Source organism: Gavialis gangeticus, unplaced genomic scaffold, assembly GCF_001723915.1.
Source record: "Gavialis gangeticus isolate Ggan-Ray unplaced genomic scaffold, GavGan_comp1, whole genome shotgun sequence".
In the NCBI taxonomy this organism is placed as follows: domain Eukaryota; kingdom Metazoa; phylum Chordata; order Crocodylia; family Gavialidae; genus Gavialis; species Gavialis gangeticus.
Window position 1 is genome coordinate 209,044,496 of NW_017729032.1, and position 18,141 is coordinate 209,062,636.

Sequence of the window (18,141 nt, forward strand, 5' to 3'; positions counted from 1 at the left end):
TTCCTTAACGTAGAGAGCTACGCCCCCACCCCTTTTATCTACATGATCCCTCCTGTACAGGGTATAGCCATCTATACCCGTGGTCCAGTCATGGGTGGAGTCCCACCAGGTCTTTGTTATCCGTAAGACATAATTATTTGCATTTAGCTCCTTCTGCTTTTATTCCCCAAGCTCCTGGCATTTGTGTACAGGCAGTCAAGTATCCCCTTCGTGGCTCTTGCCTTGCCCACAGATTGTACCAGGGCTGGGGCAGGGGTGGGCTCCCTTAAGTGCCTTTGCCTGCTGGCTTTGCAAGGTTTGCTCAGTGGGCCAGCAGTGGCAGTAGTCCCCCCTGTCCCCCAGTGGTCTTAGTTTAAAGCTCAGTGGAGCAGGTCAGCCTCCTCCCCATAGTATAATATTATACTATTAACTATAGTATAATAATTGATACTAAATTTAGGCCTTCATATAGCTTATCGTATCTCAAATGTAAATTTAATCAAGTTAATTTTTAAAAAAGAAAAATGTATTTAGCTTTTGTGTATTACTTCCTTTGTCCTTCTGTTTTGGAAGTGAATTAAGCTAAACTGTGCAAAGGCGTTCCTTGCGAAGAACAGAACATCTGCCTGAGAAGTTAGTTCTTGCTAGCTGTTGCACTTCAAATCCATGCCCTAGCACATTATGCCATAGCTTGCTGAGGCGGATAAGCCCTTATAAGCTATTAAGAACTTGTCTACATTAAAAAATTATTCAGGAATCAGTAGGACATGAATTTAAAGGGCTTGTAACTATTTTGAAATAACTTCCTATGGGAACACTCTGATGCCTGAATCAGACCGCTTTATCAGTTTATCTTAAATCAGAAAAAAAACAGTTTTATTCTGAAATAAGCTTGTGCACATTTGGAGCTATTTCAGAGTAGTTTATTTTGCAGTAGCTGTTTCAATTACCTTTTGCACGTAGATAAAGTGCTGGAGAGATGACAGCAGATTTCTTATTTGATTTGATCTTATTATTACTCTGTCATATTCCTCTTTTCCTTTTGTGCATCATACTCCAATTTTGTTTTGTTAACTTGACTGAGAGTGGTTTTTTAAATGTTTTATCATATTGTGCAGCATCTTTAGGGTTTTGGCAAAGGCATGACATACAACTAAAAGTATAATTACTTCTTCAGTCACCCGCATTACTTGTCCATTTTGTGACATGGTATGTACCAGCATTTCCTCTGTGAAAGTGCACATCAGATTCCGACACTGCAATGAACGCCCTTTCCATTGTGATCACTGTGAGAGCAGGTAAGAAGATATGAGGGTCCTAGGCTACGTCCACACATTCACCCAGAATTTTCTCAGATTTGTTTTGTCAGAGAAACTACCAGAGCTGTGTATACAGACATGAAAATACTGAGGCCCTGAAGAGAGTGGAGAGCTTGCAGTGTTGACACTGTGCAGCCATGGGGGTGTCCTGTGCACACATCTCAGTGTGCTCAGCAGGCTCCCTTAGTTGGCCTGGCAGCACATTGCAGGAGTACACAGGGCAGCCCTGATTAGCTGACCTAGACTGTCTGTGGTCAGTCTGTATTTCACTGCAGCACAATGAAGTGATTTTGAAGGGGATGTGTTCTGCTCCCCACTGGAGCAGTGGAGTCCAGTGAGCAACACACTATCTCCCTAGGAGGAGAGGAAGGATCCTCTAAGCCACAGGATGTACAGACATTTCTTCTCCCAGGAGAAACTCTGGAGGGAGTGATTTAGCCCTGGTTGTTCTCAGGTTTTTCTTTTGAAGTGGCCATTTTTACTCTGGGAGAAAAAGCCTGTACACTAATGGTGTACACTAATGTACACCATTAGTGTACAGGCTAATAGCTGTACACTAATCTGTACACTAATGGTTTCCCCTGGGGGAGCAGCAACTCTCCTAGAGGAAACTGAATGTCTGTACAAGGCCCTATCTCATCAGCAGAAGTCTGAAAATAATTTAGTGTTCAGTGTAAGAGACGCCCACAATAGGAAAAACTTTCAACCCTTAAATAGCCATCCTTTTAGAAATTAAATAGACCAAGACACTGCCCTCTTGGAATACATACTTTTATAGGTACTTGCTAACTTTGTGGTGCCAGTAGGATTGATGCTTTTCTTCTTAATGTTAAAAGATGAGTTTTCAAGGCAGGACTGTGCAGACTATCAGAAAACTCATCAGTGGTATATTCAAGTCATGTTTAGTATTAATGTGTTTTCTTAAATTGGGTAGCTCTCCAACTATGGGCTTTAGCATTGACAATGGTTACTGGATATTTTATGGGAGTTGCAAGCTCCTCTTCTGAGTTGTCCTCCTGCCACAAGATCTGCTTACACATTTCAACTGGATTTGGATATGGCTATAGGAGTACAAAGAAAGTGAGAAGATGAGCTGCAAATTACAATCATGGGAATGTTGGCAGAATTATCCACATTTCACAAAGGGAAAAAATTAAGTGGAGAGAATAAATGATTGGCACAAGTTCTTTACTTTTCCTTGCTGAAGCCAAGAAAAGAGCTCAAAATTTCATGATTCCCAGCCTGAGCTTCAACCACTCCCCACTTCTGTTGTTTTTAACCCTAAATATAATTTGTTTGCTTCATCTCAATATTTCACAGTTTTAAGAATGCATATGATCTGCAGAAACATGTTGAAACACACAATGATTCAGATGCCTACAGCTGTGACATAGAAGGATGCATTTTTACTGCCCGGACTTTACAGACTTTAAGACAGCATTACAAGAAAGCACATGTGGTGGGTGTTTAAAAAAGCACAATGGACTGGAATATCTTTTAAGAGATGGTAAAAATCAGTTTTTTCAAAATGTAGTATGTACAGTTGCACATAAGTCATTTACACTTGGAGATATCCAAAATGTGTGTGCAATTCAGGCATTTAAGTGCACAAATGTTCAGGAGGCTTGAATGCATATGTGTGGACATCTGCCTTATGTGCACCTATAAACATTTTCATTGTCTAGATTAGGTGTACACACTTGGATTTTTCTGAGTTATGGTAGTTGTATTGTAATCCAGCATGTTTCCCATTTCTTGCTTGTGTAAGCTGCAGTTGTTCTAGTGGAAGTCAGAGACCTGCCTACCTTTAAAGTCTGAGTATAACTAAGCTGTTCAGAGAGCAGCAGTATTTACTGGAGATCGCATATCAGAAATGTATACTTAGACAGAGAACACATTGTAAGGTTTATAGAAACAAAACGTGAAGTTAAAGTAATTTTACTTTTTTCCATTTAAAGTAATATATGGTACATGTTTAATTTGTATTTATATATTTATCATCAGCCTTGATTATCAACTCTTAACACCTTCTTTCCTCCAGAACAGCACTCAAAAATACAAATGTCACATCTGTCAGAAGTGTTTTTCTTGGTGTTACCCATTAACCCTCCACCTTCGCAAAACACACAAACTCAGCTGTCCTTCTCGCTTCAGGTACATTATCAATTTGTTTTTAACAAAAAGCAAAAATTTCTCTTGTTCTGGGTACAGTTAGCTAACTGATGATTGTTGTAGACTTAATTTAGTCTTAGTCAGAAAATGTTTTGCTGGCATTACTGTGTAGTCATGAAAAATCACACCCTTAAACATAATGTTGACAGAATCCCTCATGTAGACAGTTAGACCACAAAAAGTATCTGTTTGAAAGTATAAGTTACATCTGTAAGGACAAGGACGGCCAACATAAAAATACCCATGGGCACTTGCAGAGAAGTTCGGGTTCTTAATTTAGAGAACGGGAAGCTCTTGTAATAATGTGTAATATTTGTATATATTGCTTCTTTACTTGTGCACATTTCAAGTATAGTTGGAGTTGCACAAAATAGTATCATTGGCTGCCTATACAAGTGCTCCCATGCATTCTGATTAGAACGCTGCAGCAGCACTGCAGCTTCACACGTATTAAGCCCCACAGTGTTTAAAGATGTCCGTGGGGCACTTTAATTATACCTTGTGGAATGAGGTATAGATAGCGTCCCACAGCCATTTTTAAACGTGTGGGGACTTAATACATGTGATGTGGCAGCATTTTAATTAGAGCGGCTGCCTGGAAACTGTTCTAATTAAAATGTCCTCCCTGCTTCTGAGCATGTGTATAGGCAGCCGTTGCATTTGTTATATATTTTTATATATTTTAACTACCATTTTAAGTTGCTTTTTATGATTCATCTTTAAATGCTAACCTTTGATGTTTAAACCATTTAATTAGATGTTATTTGCATCTTATACTGTAAATTTTGTTTGTATACATTGACATTTATTTTCATTACTTTTAATTTTATTCCTTTAGATACAGAGAAGCAGATGATGGATATTTGAAGCTGAATGTAGCAGTTTATAATACTATTACAGGTTTAGATCAGGGTCTTGTGAGCAAGACATCATCTTCATTAGATCATAATAATGTTAAAAGAGAGAGAGATGCCTCTTACAGAAGAGGCAGTTCATCAGTGGAAGTACCTCTCACAAGGTGTCAGCCCTGGCCGCATAATACTGCAGAAAATGTCATTGTAGAAACAGAAACCTCTATAAAGAAGTCAGTCTATTCTGAACTTCAGACTGCTCCTCTGACTTCCGAAGAGTTTGTTACTCCCGTTGAGCTTGATGGAACAACATCTTTGAGCATTACTGAAAATGTATTTGAAATTGCGCTGGGCTTGGGAATTCAGATTACTGTTTAGGGGTGGGGAAACTGGCTTTGTTTTTAGAGTTACCAAAGGACTTTAGTACTCATTTAAGAAAAGTTAATTATTTCAACTAAATAAGAGATTTATTAAGAGTCTGTTCTGTTATCCCTTGTCGCACAATTTTATGCTTATTTAGGTCTTTTCATACTGAATTATTTTATCTTAACATACAATACAGCAGAAACATTTATTATAAGTATGGAGACATATATATAATATATATGTCATACTCAGATGAGTAACTTTGAACAAAAACAAATGGGATTTCATAATCTGTATGATGTTATAGTGTGTGTGCGCACACGTGCATTTACAAGTCAAATGACTATATCCCTGGGAGACAAAGCTAAGCCAATACATTAGACAAACTAAGCTGCTCACTAATGTATCTTTCTTTTTTTATTAGACTAATATTTTTATTTATTATTTACATAAATGTGCTATAGTCTCATTTTTTCTTTACAGGTTACTTTGCTTGTAGTTAGTGATTTAAGATATATACTAGTGTGTTTTCGTAACTTTGATGTTAAGCTATAATGTTTTGTTAAAAGATTATTGTTTATAGTGGTTTACAATTCAATAATAGTTTATAAATAGAGTAGTACAAAAATTATTAAACCAAATTTTCTTCTATGTAGTATTAATTGTTGAGATATTTCAAAGCATTTCACAATAATCATTTGGGTATTAGAAGTGTAGTGACTGTGTAATTAGTTAAATGTGCCCACTAGTATGCTTTCAGAAATAATCCCACATATGCCTGGTTATTACACCCTGTTCAATTAAAGGCTAAGACACTGGCATTATTTATTTTATAATATTTATTTATTTTATTAACTTGCAAAGATAACAATAATGAGACAACCATGCAATTAAAAAAAAAGACTTTTTTTTTTAAACCTATAGAAAAAATGCACTCTCCAGCAAAAATGTACAGGGATGTAGAGTTCATGTACATGAGAAAAGTAATATTTCATAAGCTCCAGTGTGAATGTATAGTGCACTAGTCACTGCATACTAATCTCTTAATGTGCAATTAGAGCAGTTCTGCTTGGCATGGCTCACTCCATCTTGAAAGCTGTTTTTACTGAGTACATAGAAAGGTAGTATTCAGTAATTAGCATGCTGTAAATTCATACCCTGCCTAGTTTATTGCCTGCAAATTTCCCCATGTAGAGAAGCTCAGGGAGTCCCCAAAAATGGAACACGATCACACTCCCTGTAGAAGGATAAATTTGATCCCTATTAGACAGTTTACAGTTTCTTAGTCCCAAACTGTAAGTGGAAGTAACAAGAGTAAAAGCTCAAGCATGGCCAAAAATATGCATTAAAAAAAAACTTGTTGCATACCCCAAAGACAGCAAAAGAGGGATTCTGGAAAAGCTTTATCGGGAAGAAATGTCACAGTAAACCGCCCTTCTTTGTTCCCTTTCCAGTCATAAGTGAATTAGTTCCTTATGATCAAAGTGTTTTACCTGCTACAGGATATTGTACTTCCAAATAGGTGTTTACAAAATATAGAATCATTTATGGATTTTTCATGTTTTTTTACTCAAAAAAAATAAAGAAAAATATAACTCAAACCAAAAATGCTCCTATAAAATGTTCATTTTGATTGAAAACTATGGCCTTAAGGGGGGAAGCCTTCTGTGAAAAACAGAAGAATCTGACCCCCACCCTTTTTTTTTTTTAGATTTTTTTCTCCAAAAAAATCCTGCTTGGGTCTTACATTATACTGGACATATATCAGGTGCAGAGATCTGAGAAACTTGTAGACACAGTAACCATAATTTTCTCGGCATCTGTGAAATTTAAATCCCACCCTGTACATTGTATTAACATATTTTTTATATTTAATTATATATTACAAGCAAGAACTAAATTAAAAGGATGTTGGTTAGGTGGAAAAATCAAACACTTAAAAATTATGAAATGCTAGGGAGTGGCTGATCCATGTGCTTCCTTCAAAAGGGGCTAAGATAATAGGGATATGTGTTGAGTCCAGGAACGATTATGGGGGGCGTGTCCTGGCTCTGTATCCTTCCACTCAGAGTGGGGGACGTCCCTGCTTGCTCTGCATGGAAGTCTAGCGAGGGTGGGGATGATTAGGTCACTGGGGCCATGCTTTGTGTCTGTCTTGGAAATGCATGAAAGGGGATGGATGGGCAAGTGTGTGAAAAGGTTTTTCTGAGGAAAAAGCCCTGCCTGGCAACTACAACCTACAGCTTGCCCTACAGCTTGCTCTAGCAACTCTCAGTGGTCCCGATGCAACATCTGCTGCTGCTCTGGCATGGCAGACTGGATCAGCTGGTCTAGAACAGGGGTCAGCAACCTATGGCTCAAAGCCATTGGATCTAGTCTGCAAAGCTGCGGGGGAGGGGTTATTGGTTGTGTTCCCACAATGGGGAAATTTGGTGGCCAGGGAGAGTTTTGCCAGTGCTGTGGGCTGGTAACAGGGAGAAGCAGTGGCGTTGGTAGCGGCCAGGTCCCAGTGCTGGTTTCCTGGGACCTGAGCTGGATCATTCAGGCCCACTGCCAGGAAGTGTTGATGACTGCTGCTCTAGAATATTTTGGCAAGGGAGGGAGAGAAAGGAAATCATGATTTTTAATACTTCACAACACAAAGAAGTCTGGAATATCTCTGAGTGAAGAAGAGGGCCTTGTTGGTTTATGAACATAGAACCTTACCTGCCTAAGTAAAGAAGAAGCACTTTTATAGCCTGAGGGATTTTTTCCAGGCTGAATATCAAATGCTGCAAACAACAGAGGTGCTAATGTTTCTCAGAGAAAAGAATCCTTTATAATGGAAAGTATTAGGCAACCTAGCTATGAGGATTTTTACGCGCTTCCTCTATAATTACCACTAGGAGTCTATACCCCACTACCCTGCAGGACATTCCTTTGTAGGCATACACTGAAATCCATTGACTTTACTTGGGATGCAGGATCCGTTTGCACAAAGTCAGTTGCAGGATTAGGGCCCAGGATCTTTGAATTTGCAGAACTAATTGGAATGTTCATCTGATCTAAAAAGAAGTCCTTCAGCAAAAAATGGTTTTATTTAGAATTTCCCAGCTGTTGTCTTATTCCAGACAGCACTGCTTTTGTGCTGATCAGCCAATCTCAAAATAACTGAAGAGTAATTCCCTAGGAATTGCTCTTGTTTTTGTAACTGGCTCCAGTTTAATCTTTAACCTTATTTTGGAGGTGTTTTCCTCTTGAAGTGGGTGTTGTTTAGAGTGAATAATGAGACTGCCATGTCACTTAATTGTCTGTAGAGGGTGTAAGGGAATGCTGGTAATAACTCAAATCTTGTTATTAGCTCTGTGTCACACAGCGGGTGCACCTACATGTGCAATTGATGCAACACAATAAACTCCGTAGCACTTTGAGTTGGAGTACACTGCTCCTGGGCACGGCGTCTACACATGTGCCCAGGACAACAGCACTTTGAGCCAGCGCAGAGCTGCCCTGGGATGGCAGGTGGCATGGGGGGGTCAGCCCTAGGCTCTGAGTGGTGGTGTTCGGCAGTGGAGGGGCTGGCTGGAACACAAGGATGAAGAACCTGTGGAGCCATGTGGCTAACCAGCAGGCAGCCAACAGGCACTTAAGCACCCTTGTTCCTCATCCAGTGTCACTGTCTACATGTGTGTTTCTGTGCAGGTACTTACTCCACCATAATGCCTTACGGAGGAGTTAATTAGTTTACCGTGCCCTAATACTGGTGCATATGTAGACTGACGCTTTACTGTGGAGTTAATTGGTCTACTCCGCAATAAAGCACACATGTAGATGCACCCAGTGTATTGTGAAATGTGTGTACGTCCTAAAGCAGTGATTCTCAACCAGGGCACTCCATGATACTTGAGGTGCTTTCAGTAGTGATGCAGGGTGCCACTCAGTGTTAGCACTGTTAGGTGTGCAAGCATGATTCACAATATAAACCCAGAGATTTCAAATAGGAATCCATAGTGTTCAAACCATTCTGACCTGCTGTGGACTGAGTTCTTTTCAACTGAAGAAATGATCTATTATTTTTCTGTATTCAGAAATTGAGTTAAAACTTAAGTGCTGACGTTTTCCAAGGAGGTATCTCAAGTCTATTGAGGGGTGCCTTGAGTCTAAAAAAGGTTGAAAAGCACTGTCCAAAACAAATAATCTAATTTGTTTTAGCAAACTAATGCTTAGTGTGTAAACGCTTTTTAAAAAAAAGGGAATATAAAATCAGGCTTTACAAGAGACTCAGTTTGAAACAGCTTCTTTATTTGAATACATCAGGTATGAGGTGGACATGATTCACTTGATCTTGCTCCTATTCTCCTGGGCCACGTCCAGACAAGTGCAGCTGTGCGGTATGTGGCATCACATACCACACATTCAGCTGTTTTCTGCGCTGCAGTAGAGCAGTGTGGGGTTTGTTTGCTCTTTTGACCCCTGGATATCCAGGGGTCAAAAAACCTGTGCAAGAAAAAAGCAGAGCGGTGTACAGGGGGTAGGGTGTGCTCTTAAAACTGAAGCCTGGCCAGCGAGGCTCCAAGCAGCAGACCCCAGGTAAGGCTGCTGGGGCCAGCCTGGTGCTGGCCTTAGCTTCGCCCACCCCACCCGGGGTAACCTGCCACACTCCAGAGGACGCATGGCACACGTGGTTCCCGGAAACAACTACCAGCAGCACAAGGTACACTGCCGCTAGTTGTTTCTGGGGAGCCAAATGTCCACACTCATTTGGACACAGTCCAGTAGTCAGATCCTCAGGTAATGTACTTTGGTGTAGCTCCATTTAAGCTTAAGAAGCCACTTCATTGACTTTCATAGACTTCAGTGGAATAGGATTGAAGAGAGAGCTCACCAGTCTTGCAGTACTGACTGACAAACATTACAAAGAGTACCTTTGATAGTGAAATCGGATGATGTCCTACAGCTCACCTAGCAGCAGGAGGAAATGTACCATAAAAGTGATTATGCCTGACAGGAAGCACAGCAAGTCTGAGCTTGAGGAGGTCATAAAAGAGTGGGTATTTGTGCTTACAGAGTTGAGGCAATAAATATTAAAAAAATGCGCTTTTTCCTAACCCTATATAGACAGCTCTTTAAAAAGACATTTACCCTTATTTTAGCATTATTCTTATTTATTCACATTTTATACTTTATAGTGTCCCCTCCCCCCTTCCATCTAAAGATCTTATTATTATAGGTGGAGCAGATAGTGTCACATATAATTAAGGTTGCCTAAGACTTTCCATTATAAGATCCTGATTTTAGTTGTTTATAACTTTGCCAATTGTTAATTGTTCTGGCTGATGGTTCCCATGCCAGGTGTCTGCCTCGAGCTAATTTTTTTTGGGGGGAAGGTATTAGCCAAAATGATTCAACTGTTCCTGGAATGGAAAAATACATGTTGTTCATATTATGAAATGCTTACAGCTGTTCCATTAAGAACCTGTAACACTTCTGTGCTTTAAAATTTGGCAGAGGGTCAATCTTGTGCACCTTTTGCCATCCCTGTGAAAATCTCACCACTCCAGCCAAATCCTGCTAACCCAGCCCCTTAAAAATCACAGTTCACACATGCTGAAGGGAGATTTGTTAGTTTGATCCGTGGCAGACATTTCATTTATTGCATAAAGTGTAAATCCCACAATATGTTGTAATTTGCCACACATTCAACCAATGTATCATGCTGTAAACTGGCAATCATGCTTTAATTTAAGCATATGGCACACTAAAGAGCACCTGGAAAGCTCTGGTGCTGGGCTGCCTGCTAACCTATTTTCTGGCTCATGGGAAGCCTAATGTTAGGGAGCCAATCTCCAATGCTGGCGTCCCTGGACAAGTTTAAAGCTACACTGGCCAGCGTGTGTCCTGATGTCTTGCTGAATCTTGATCACCTGGTATGGCAAGATGCATGATTTTGGGGATCCGGGATAAAATTCTTCAGATCCTATCATACATTTAACTTAATTTCCCAGGGGCCTTTGATAGCTAAAGGTTCTGCAGATGCTATCAGTACTGAACCATGCTTCATGTCAAGGCCACAGAGCTTTGTAGAACTTGCCTCACAGCTGCTTCTGATGGCTGAGGTTGCTGTTTTTGGTGCCTGTCTGGCACCAAAACCAAGAATAGGGAAAGGCTTTCTCCTGTGCTCTCAAGGCCTGCTTTGGCAGTGGAAAAGAATGGAGGCACAGGAAAAAGCTAGAGTAGAATGCTGAGGAATAAGAAAGAGCAAAGTTTTTCTTTTTTGAGGTGCAGGGGGAACAAAACAAGCCTGGGAAGGGAATACCAAGATGAGAATTTAGTGGAGAGAGGGTGACAGGCAGAAAGAAGCCGGGTGGGGAGGACAGGAACAAGGTAAGTGGGAACTGAGGACAGAAGAATATTGTTGCTAGCCACTGGAGGGTACTCACTACTCAGCTCTAAGACCTGGACTTCTTATGTTGTTAGTAAATACTGGTAGGTGTGAAATCCCTTGTAAAACGTATCTCATCTTCATTTAGGGTTGGTCCACCTAAAACATAAAAACCAACTACTGTTAACCAGCTCATCTGAGAGACTTGTTCTATAATACAGTTTGCTGATAAGCAGTGCTGGGGTCACGGTTCCATATGCCAGAAAAACTCATGCAATTTGTTTTTAAAAAATAGGAAGGACATTTAAAAAAATGACAACTGTTAAGGCTCTAAAGCACTCACAAACTAAGAGGTGTTGACCTTAACTTGTCTCCCTTTTGCATATGGAGTATTATGTAGTCTTTAATGGTAAGATCCTGTATTATTTTTTCCACAGGATCTGTATCTCATTCAGGGCACTCATTCTGACTCTCCTTTGCTTTTGGAGCATTACATTTTATAATGCTTCTAATACAGGAATTTCAATGTAATTCTGTAAAATTTGATGAACAGAGAGTGAATGCTGCTCTTAACTTTTTATGAAGCATAGCAACATTTACTCCCTTACTACAGAATGTCAGCTGTAGCCAGGTCACCTGGGAGGGGTGAGAAATTGGGCTATTTGTTTCCTTTTTATAATGCTGATCTTGTTCAGAACTGTAGGTTACATCCCTTCTCTGTGTTAAAGTATTACAGTATTTCACAGTAGTGGAGATATTCTTATGAGCTCTCCCTTTGATGGCTGTTATCTTAGTGCCATAGTAGTCATTTTAATAAACTACCAGGACATCAGGCTGCAAAGCTGTCATTTTTGCACTGGAAAGGATGGGCTAGTGATTCAAGTACAGGAATGTGAGTCAGGAGCATTCTGTATTCCTATCTCTGGGACAGACTTCCTAGGTGACCTGGAGCAAATTGTTCTGGGCCTCAGTTCCTACATTTTTAAAAGATTTCCCAACTTCACAGGGAGCTTTAAAATCAAATTAATTAGCATTTTGATTTGTGCAGATAATACAATAACGACCTTCATAAAAATGCCTATATGGGCCCTCTGTGTTGTAGCCATAATGGCCCAGGAAATATGCAAGAAGCAGGATGTGTTTGGTAATATCTTGAAAAAATTTCACCTGAGGTGACTGGTCTTTTCTGCCTAAAAGCTTGCCTGACATCTCTCACAACTCTACAGTTGGTCCAATAAAAAATATTGCCAAACACATCCTGCTTCTCATATAAAGATTTCTGAACTAATGTCTCAGTTTCTTGGTGCTCAAATCTGACACGTCATGGACTTGATTTTTGGGGTGATTTGCACATAGGCTTAACACACAGTGAGCAGCCTAATTAAAATTGTAGCTGATTTCAATCAAATGGAACTATTCGATGTGTTGAATCTTAAGCATTTACATAAAAATTTGCAGGACTGAGGCCCTAAATCAGAGAAGTGGGTGCATTTGTGAAAATAAGTCTCAACATGTTTCAAGTTGGGAACTCAGAATCAGTGCCTATCTTTGAAAACATCAACCTGTTTTAACAACATATTGGATAGGACTATAAAGAGATTAGGCTGTTTCAAACCTGTTGCTTTCTTATATAATATGGCAGCCAAACTTCATAGCTCCTTTAAAGATAGCTGTAAATCATCAATTTCAGGCTATTTTATTCCATGTGTATTGAGTAAACATTAAAGAGAAATTGTTCCAAGAGGAAAATGTCAAAGTGCAGTATAAAATCTTTTTTTCTGATGTAACTTGGAAATGTTACAAATAGGAGATAATGGAACTCAATGAAAGGACTACGTTCTTCTGCATTCACCCCTGCAATTTTTTTTAACAAAGCAACTTTTCAGAATCCATTTGTCTTTATGAAAATAAATGAGGTTTATCCAATTTAGTGGAATTTCGGATAACTTGCTGAATAAGTTCTGTTTGTGCAAGTTAAATATACATTTCAGGTCTTACAACCAGTTCTGTATACCCATTCTAATGCATCTTCATCAAGAATAACCCTTTTGTAATTGAAACTTAGGAATTAGAGAGATATCAGCTTAAATAGCAAACTTTTGTGTTATAACATTGAACGATTAGAACTTGATATTGAGCTTGGTACGCTTTGCAACTCAGGCTTTGTTCTTCATACACGCTGAACTTTGTGCACTGATTTCAGTAGAATTCTGGAGTTAAGCATATGCATAAATCTCTTTGCCCTCGAGAGTTGCATGCCCCCACCCCTAACAAGCATGTCCAGATTAGGATTGGGCCCATGCTGCTTCCCACCTCCTTCCCAACCATGTGTCCGGATTGGGACCATTCTGCCTCCACCATGCCCTATGCATCCAGATTTGTGACAGTGTGACAGGCTTGTGACAGTGGGATATGTATTTTTCTCAGCGTGGAAGGACCTCAGGAGGTATAGCAGGCCACCGGAGGAGTTCAGCTAAATCCCTGAGAAGGGCAGGAAATGGTCAATTCTTACCAGCAGGTGTGGAGTCAACGGAAGTGGAGTGGTGAGTTACATCACAGCAGTGCTTTATAAGCACCTATTCACTGTGGTTGGGGCATCGCTCAGGGGGTGATGTCATAGGCCTGTACCTGGAGCTAGATAACCAGGGGGAAGGAGCAGAGCAGGAGGGCAAAATGCCACAGCTGCAACGGACCCTGTCACACTGGACCCAGTAAGGAGCTTAGCCAGATCCCCAGCCTGGAAATCTGGAGGGATTTCCAGCCACCCAGTGACCCAAAATTGCTCCGAGGAAGACTTCTTGAATGCCGGCACCCAGGCCCAGGGAGAGGGACATGTGAGTGTGGCAGTTATTGTGGCCCGAGAGCCAGGCATGGTGAAGAGGCTGTTATTTTGGTTTCCAATTTTTTTCTTAAAGGGGTAGTCCTCATTGTTGTAAGAACCGCTTGCATAAGGACACTGCTATTAATTGATTAATGGCGCATGACTTGAGTTGAACAGTATAAATTAATTGAAACCTTGATTTTGAAAGCCTGTGAATTAATTGGGGGCTGGGACTTGAGTTGGACAACCATGTTGTTGGACAACCATGTTGTTGGACAACATGAGTTGGACAATTATGGACTCTGTTGCTTTAAGAGAACCCGTGAATGAATTGATTGTTGAAGCGTGATTAGTGAATGAGCACATTAAGCCATGGTAGCAGTAAATTGAGTGGTCCTGAATTAATCCAGGCCCAGGTATCTCCGAACTCAGAAGTGTATCTGAGGCACCAGCCCTTTGTGGCCTGAGGGCAGAATTACCAACACAGCTCAGGCCTTGGCATATGGACGGGGTGAAGGGGAGGAGGAGCCCCAGGAACATCCATAACGTGCATGCCCACAAGGGTTGCCAGTAACATCCTAGGACCCTCCTTCTTATGTAAGATCATGGCATGATAGGCAGGTTAAGGGAAATATCCCATGAGCAAGCCACTTTGTAGGCCCCATTATATGAGCTGGAGTGAGGCCCAACCAGGGAGAAGGCCTCCCGAGCATCAAGGCATCTCCTGTTCTGGCATAACTGCTCACAGAACTCCCCTGCCATCCCAGCACATTTGGATTGGGGCTGCTGCACACTGCCCCTGCCCCAGGCAGATGGACCAAGGTCAGGCTACACAACCCAACCCCCTTCCACAGCCAGACTGGACCCATCAGCGAGATCTGCCCTGCAGAGGGACCTGGCACCATCCATCCAGCCCACAGGGCAAAAAGGTTGGGCACCACTGGTCTAGGGCTTTGATTCCATTGGGTTCAGTAGAACGCTACGTGGATTCTAGCATTGTTTCCTTGACCAGAAAGGGCAGCAGAAGTCACATTACTGCCTATGCAATCAGTTTTAACACAGTCCTTAGCACAGGGGTCAGCAGTATTTTTGGGCAGAGTGCCAAAAACACCTGCAACCTCAACTTGTAAATTGTTGGCATGTCGGGGGCAGATGGTGGGGGAGTCAATCCTTGCTGAGACAGTGCAGCCCTGGCCCTTCCCTGCCATGCGCCCTGAGGCGCATATGCCAAGCAAAATGCCTTTGAGTGCCACACTCTGGCACCTGTGTGGGGGATTGCCTACTCCTGCCTTAGCATAAATCTCTGTTGTCAGTGCTGGTCAGACAGAACCCAGTTAGCTCTAATCATGTTTTATCAGAAGCATTGCTAGTAGGCATCTGGTCCCGGAAGGGGTTGGCCTCATTTTATACAGTTGTTTTTTTAGACTTTGATCCTGCACTACTAGATTATGCCATTCTTTATTGTTCTTTTTTCTGTATTATGCCATTCTCAATTAAATACACCTGGATGGATTTTTCCAGTCCACTCATTTTTTCTGAACTTAGTTTTTACAACTGTCTCAAACGTATATGTGAAGCAAATAATTATTATCATCGTTGTTAGAATAAATCCCAAAGGACCCCGCTTGAGGTAAGGTACTGCACTTCCTTCCCTGAGATTTTACAATTTAAGGCCCTGATTCTGTTTACTTCTCTGCAAGGATATATAGGCGCTAACTTTGTTTTTTGCCAGTGGGTGCTTGCAGGCTAAAAATAAACTCCAGAAAACAGAGCTTTACTTTTAACTCAGTGCATTCCCATGCTGAACTCCAAAAGTGGAAGTGAATTACTTCAACCTGGCTCAGCAATGTCTGTAAAGACTGGGCGCTTTCATGGGGCTTTTACCAACCCCCACTCCAGCACAGGCTGGGCAGAGCCCAACCAGAGCTTCCCTCATCCTTTTTAACCCCCTCCCACTATGCAGACAGCATCAGGGGTGGGCCTGCATCAGCCCAGCTGCCAGAGCAGAGAGAAATTTGTTGCAAAATGTGGGAACTTTAAAAGTGCTCTGTAGCTGTGTACTTCTGTTAAGGCACAGCTGTGGAGCACTTTCAAGGGGCTGATCGCAGGACAAATGTAACTTCTGTCAGTGCCCATCATGTCTTAGGATGTGGGCCTAGGTCATATAGCTGCCATGGAGTTGCAAGAAATTGTATAGTTGTGTATGTGATCTGGTGCATTCCCTGTGGAGGCAGCTGCGGGGCAACAGGATTAGTGGCAGAGGGCTTGTGATATAGTCAGCTCCTTGGTCCTTTTGTGGATCTAGCCCTTAGTTCTCACTCAGACGCAGATCCCAAACTCAGACTGAGTAAAGGTTGCAGGATTTAGTCCTTTGCACAAGATGAAAGATATGTCCTCATTGATGTAGATGGAGATAGCCACACTTACTATTTACTGAAGGAAAGCTCTGATGTAAATTCCCTTCATAGTCACCAGAAAACAGACTTTTAGTATTGTAGTTCAGACAAAACAGTAGATTTTGAGAATCATCAAATTATAGGTTCTGAAGTCTTTGCTCTGGGGTGACTAGCAGCCTTTTGCCACAATGGACCCAAACCCACAATTTTAAAATCATGGTCATTTGACGTGGAAAACACATATGCAAACATACCACGTACAACAGTTATGTTTTCATAAATGACTGTAGATAGGCCTTATGAACAATGGGTATCTAAAATATAATTATGTTATGCTGTATTTGGCAACTGAAGATTTCAAACATTAAGCATTCAGACCTGAGACCAAATCAAACTTGACTTTTTAAAAAATAAGCTACTAAGAAATCTAAACCTAAAAGAAACATAACAGTTAAAAATGTTTTTTTTTTTTTAAATCAAAGCATGTCCTTGATCCACCTGTTGATGTTTCTGGAGAAATACCTGTAGCAGGAAAGAAAGCTTTGCAACAACTGAGCCAGGCAAAATTTACTGGGTGAAATTCTGTCATGTCTGCTTCAACACTGGCAATCCTAAACTTTAAAAGAATTATAGACTCATGTCTCTCATATAATGAGATTGTTTTAAAAATAATTTTTTTTTAAAATGTTGGCATTTTCATATGTCCTCTGTTTTTGGTTTGTTTTGAGATCACATTTTTCCAGCTTTCCTCCAGAACCAGTCAGGCAGGCTACAGACTGCCTTATTTCTTTCAAATGAAAGCTGAGGTTGTTCTATGAACGCCTGATCATAGTTGATAGTAGTCCTTTCTGGCCATAACTTTCTGAAAGAGAGCTGTCCCTTGCAACAGCTGGAGTCCAAACATTTCAGCATTGTGTTGATGCCCGAAAGCTAGAAAAAAATACCCATTTTTTCTAGATTGCCGATAAATACAAGTTAACTTGACCCGCTGCCTTCGCTAAAACATGCAGCAAGAAGGGTGAAATCAAGTGGGCTAACATATTTTAGGTGCTGAATAACTCAAGGTGTAAACTGTAGGCAAAGAAATCTGCTTTGTTTTCTATAGCCCCTCTGTGCTGCAGAGCCACTTGCTAAAATTTAAAAAGGAATAGTCCTGTTGACATCAAAGGGATAACTGTCCAGTTGGTCCAAATGAATAAAATACAAATAAATAAATAATATAAATAAAAAGTAAACTTAAATAAATAAACACTCCTTCCTTCTTGCTTTCTTTCTGGACCATCACAAATCCCCCCCATAAAAGTAGATTTTGTTTAGAAGCTGCCATTTGAGATGGAGCAATGGATTTTCCATTGGAAAAAAGTTGCAGCAAGGTAAGTTCGGGTTAGATATTGGGAAGAATTTTCTCACCAAGAGGGCAGTAAAGCACTGGAGCAGGTTACCTAGAGGGGTGGTGGACTCTCCATCTTTGGAAGTTAAGACCCAGTTAGACAAAGCCTTGGCTGGGATGATCTAGTTGGGGCTGGTCCTGCTTTGAGCAGGAGGTTGGACTAGGTGACCTCCTGAGGTCCCTTCCAGCCCTCATTTTCTATGATTTTTCTATGATTTTCTAAGGTGGAAAAAAAGCAGCTGTAGCTAAAAGGCAAGGCTGCGTTGAGACGATGGCCTGATAGGGTTGTTATTATCCTCGTTATTACTATTTTTTGATGGCCTGGTAGAGGGTGGTGTGGGACTAGCTGCCTTGAGGAGGTGCCAGACGCTGCGTGGCAGAGGTGGGCAGCAGGAATGCCCGGGCCCGCGCCCCGTGCCAGGGGGCGCTGCTCCGGGCAGCGAGGGCAGGGCGGCAGCTGGCACAGCCCGGGGCTGGGGGGCCTTC

The 18,141-nt window shown here is 41.2% G+C and overlaps 1 protein-coding gene across 2 annotated transcripts in view; it reads left to right on the plus strand.

Moving 5' to 3' along the window:
* Positions 1-4,766, plus strand: part of LOC109303404 (histone H4 transcription factor-like) — a 21,549-nt gene extending 16,783 nt beyond the window's left edge. For both annotated transcript variants that reach the window (XM_019525613.1, XM_019525614.1), the window contains 4 exons: positions 1,157-1,277; positions 2,619-2,757; positions 3,340-3,452; positions 4,309-4,766. In XM_019525613.1, the coding sequence (XP_019381158.1) occupies positions 1,157-1,277; positions 2,619-2,757; positions 3,340-3,452; positions 4,309-4,699 (764 nt within the window). In that variant the 3' untranslated portion in view covers positions 4,700-4,766. The remainder of the gene's footprint in view (positions 1-1,156; positions 1,278-2,618; positions 2,758-3,339; positions 3,453-4,308) is intronic.
* Positions 4,767-18,141: the final 13,375 nt, after the last annotated feature.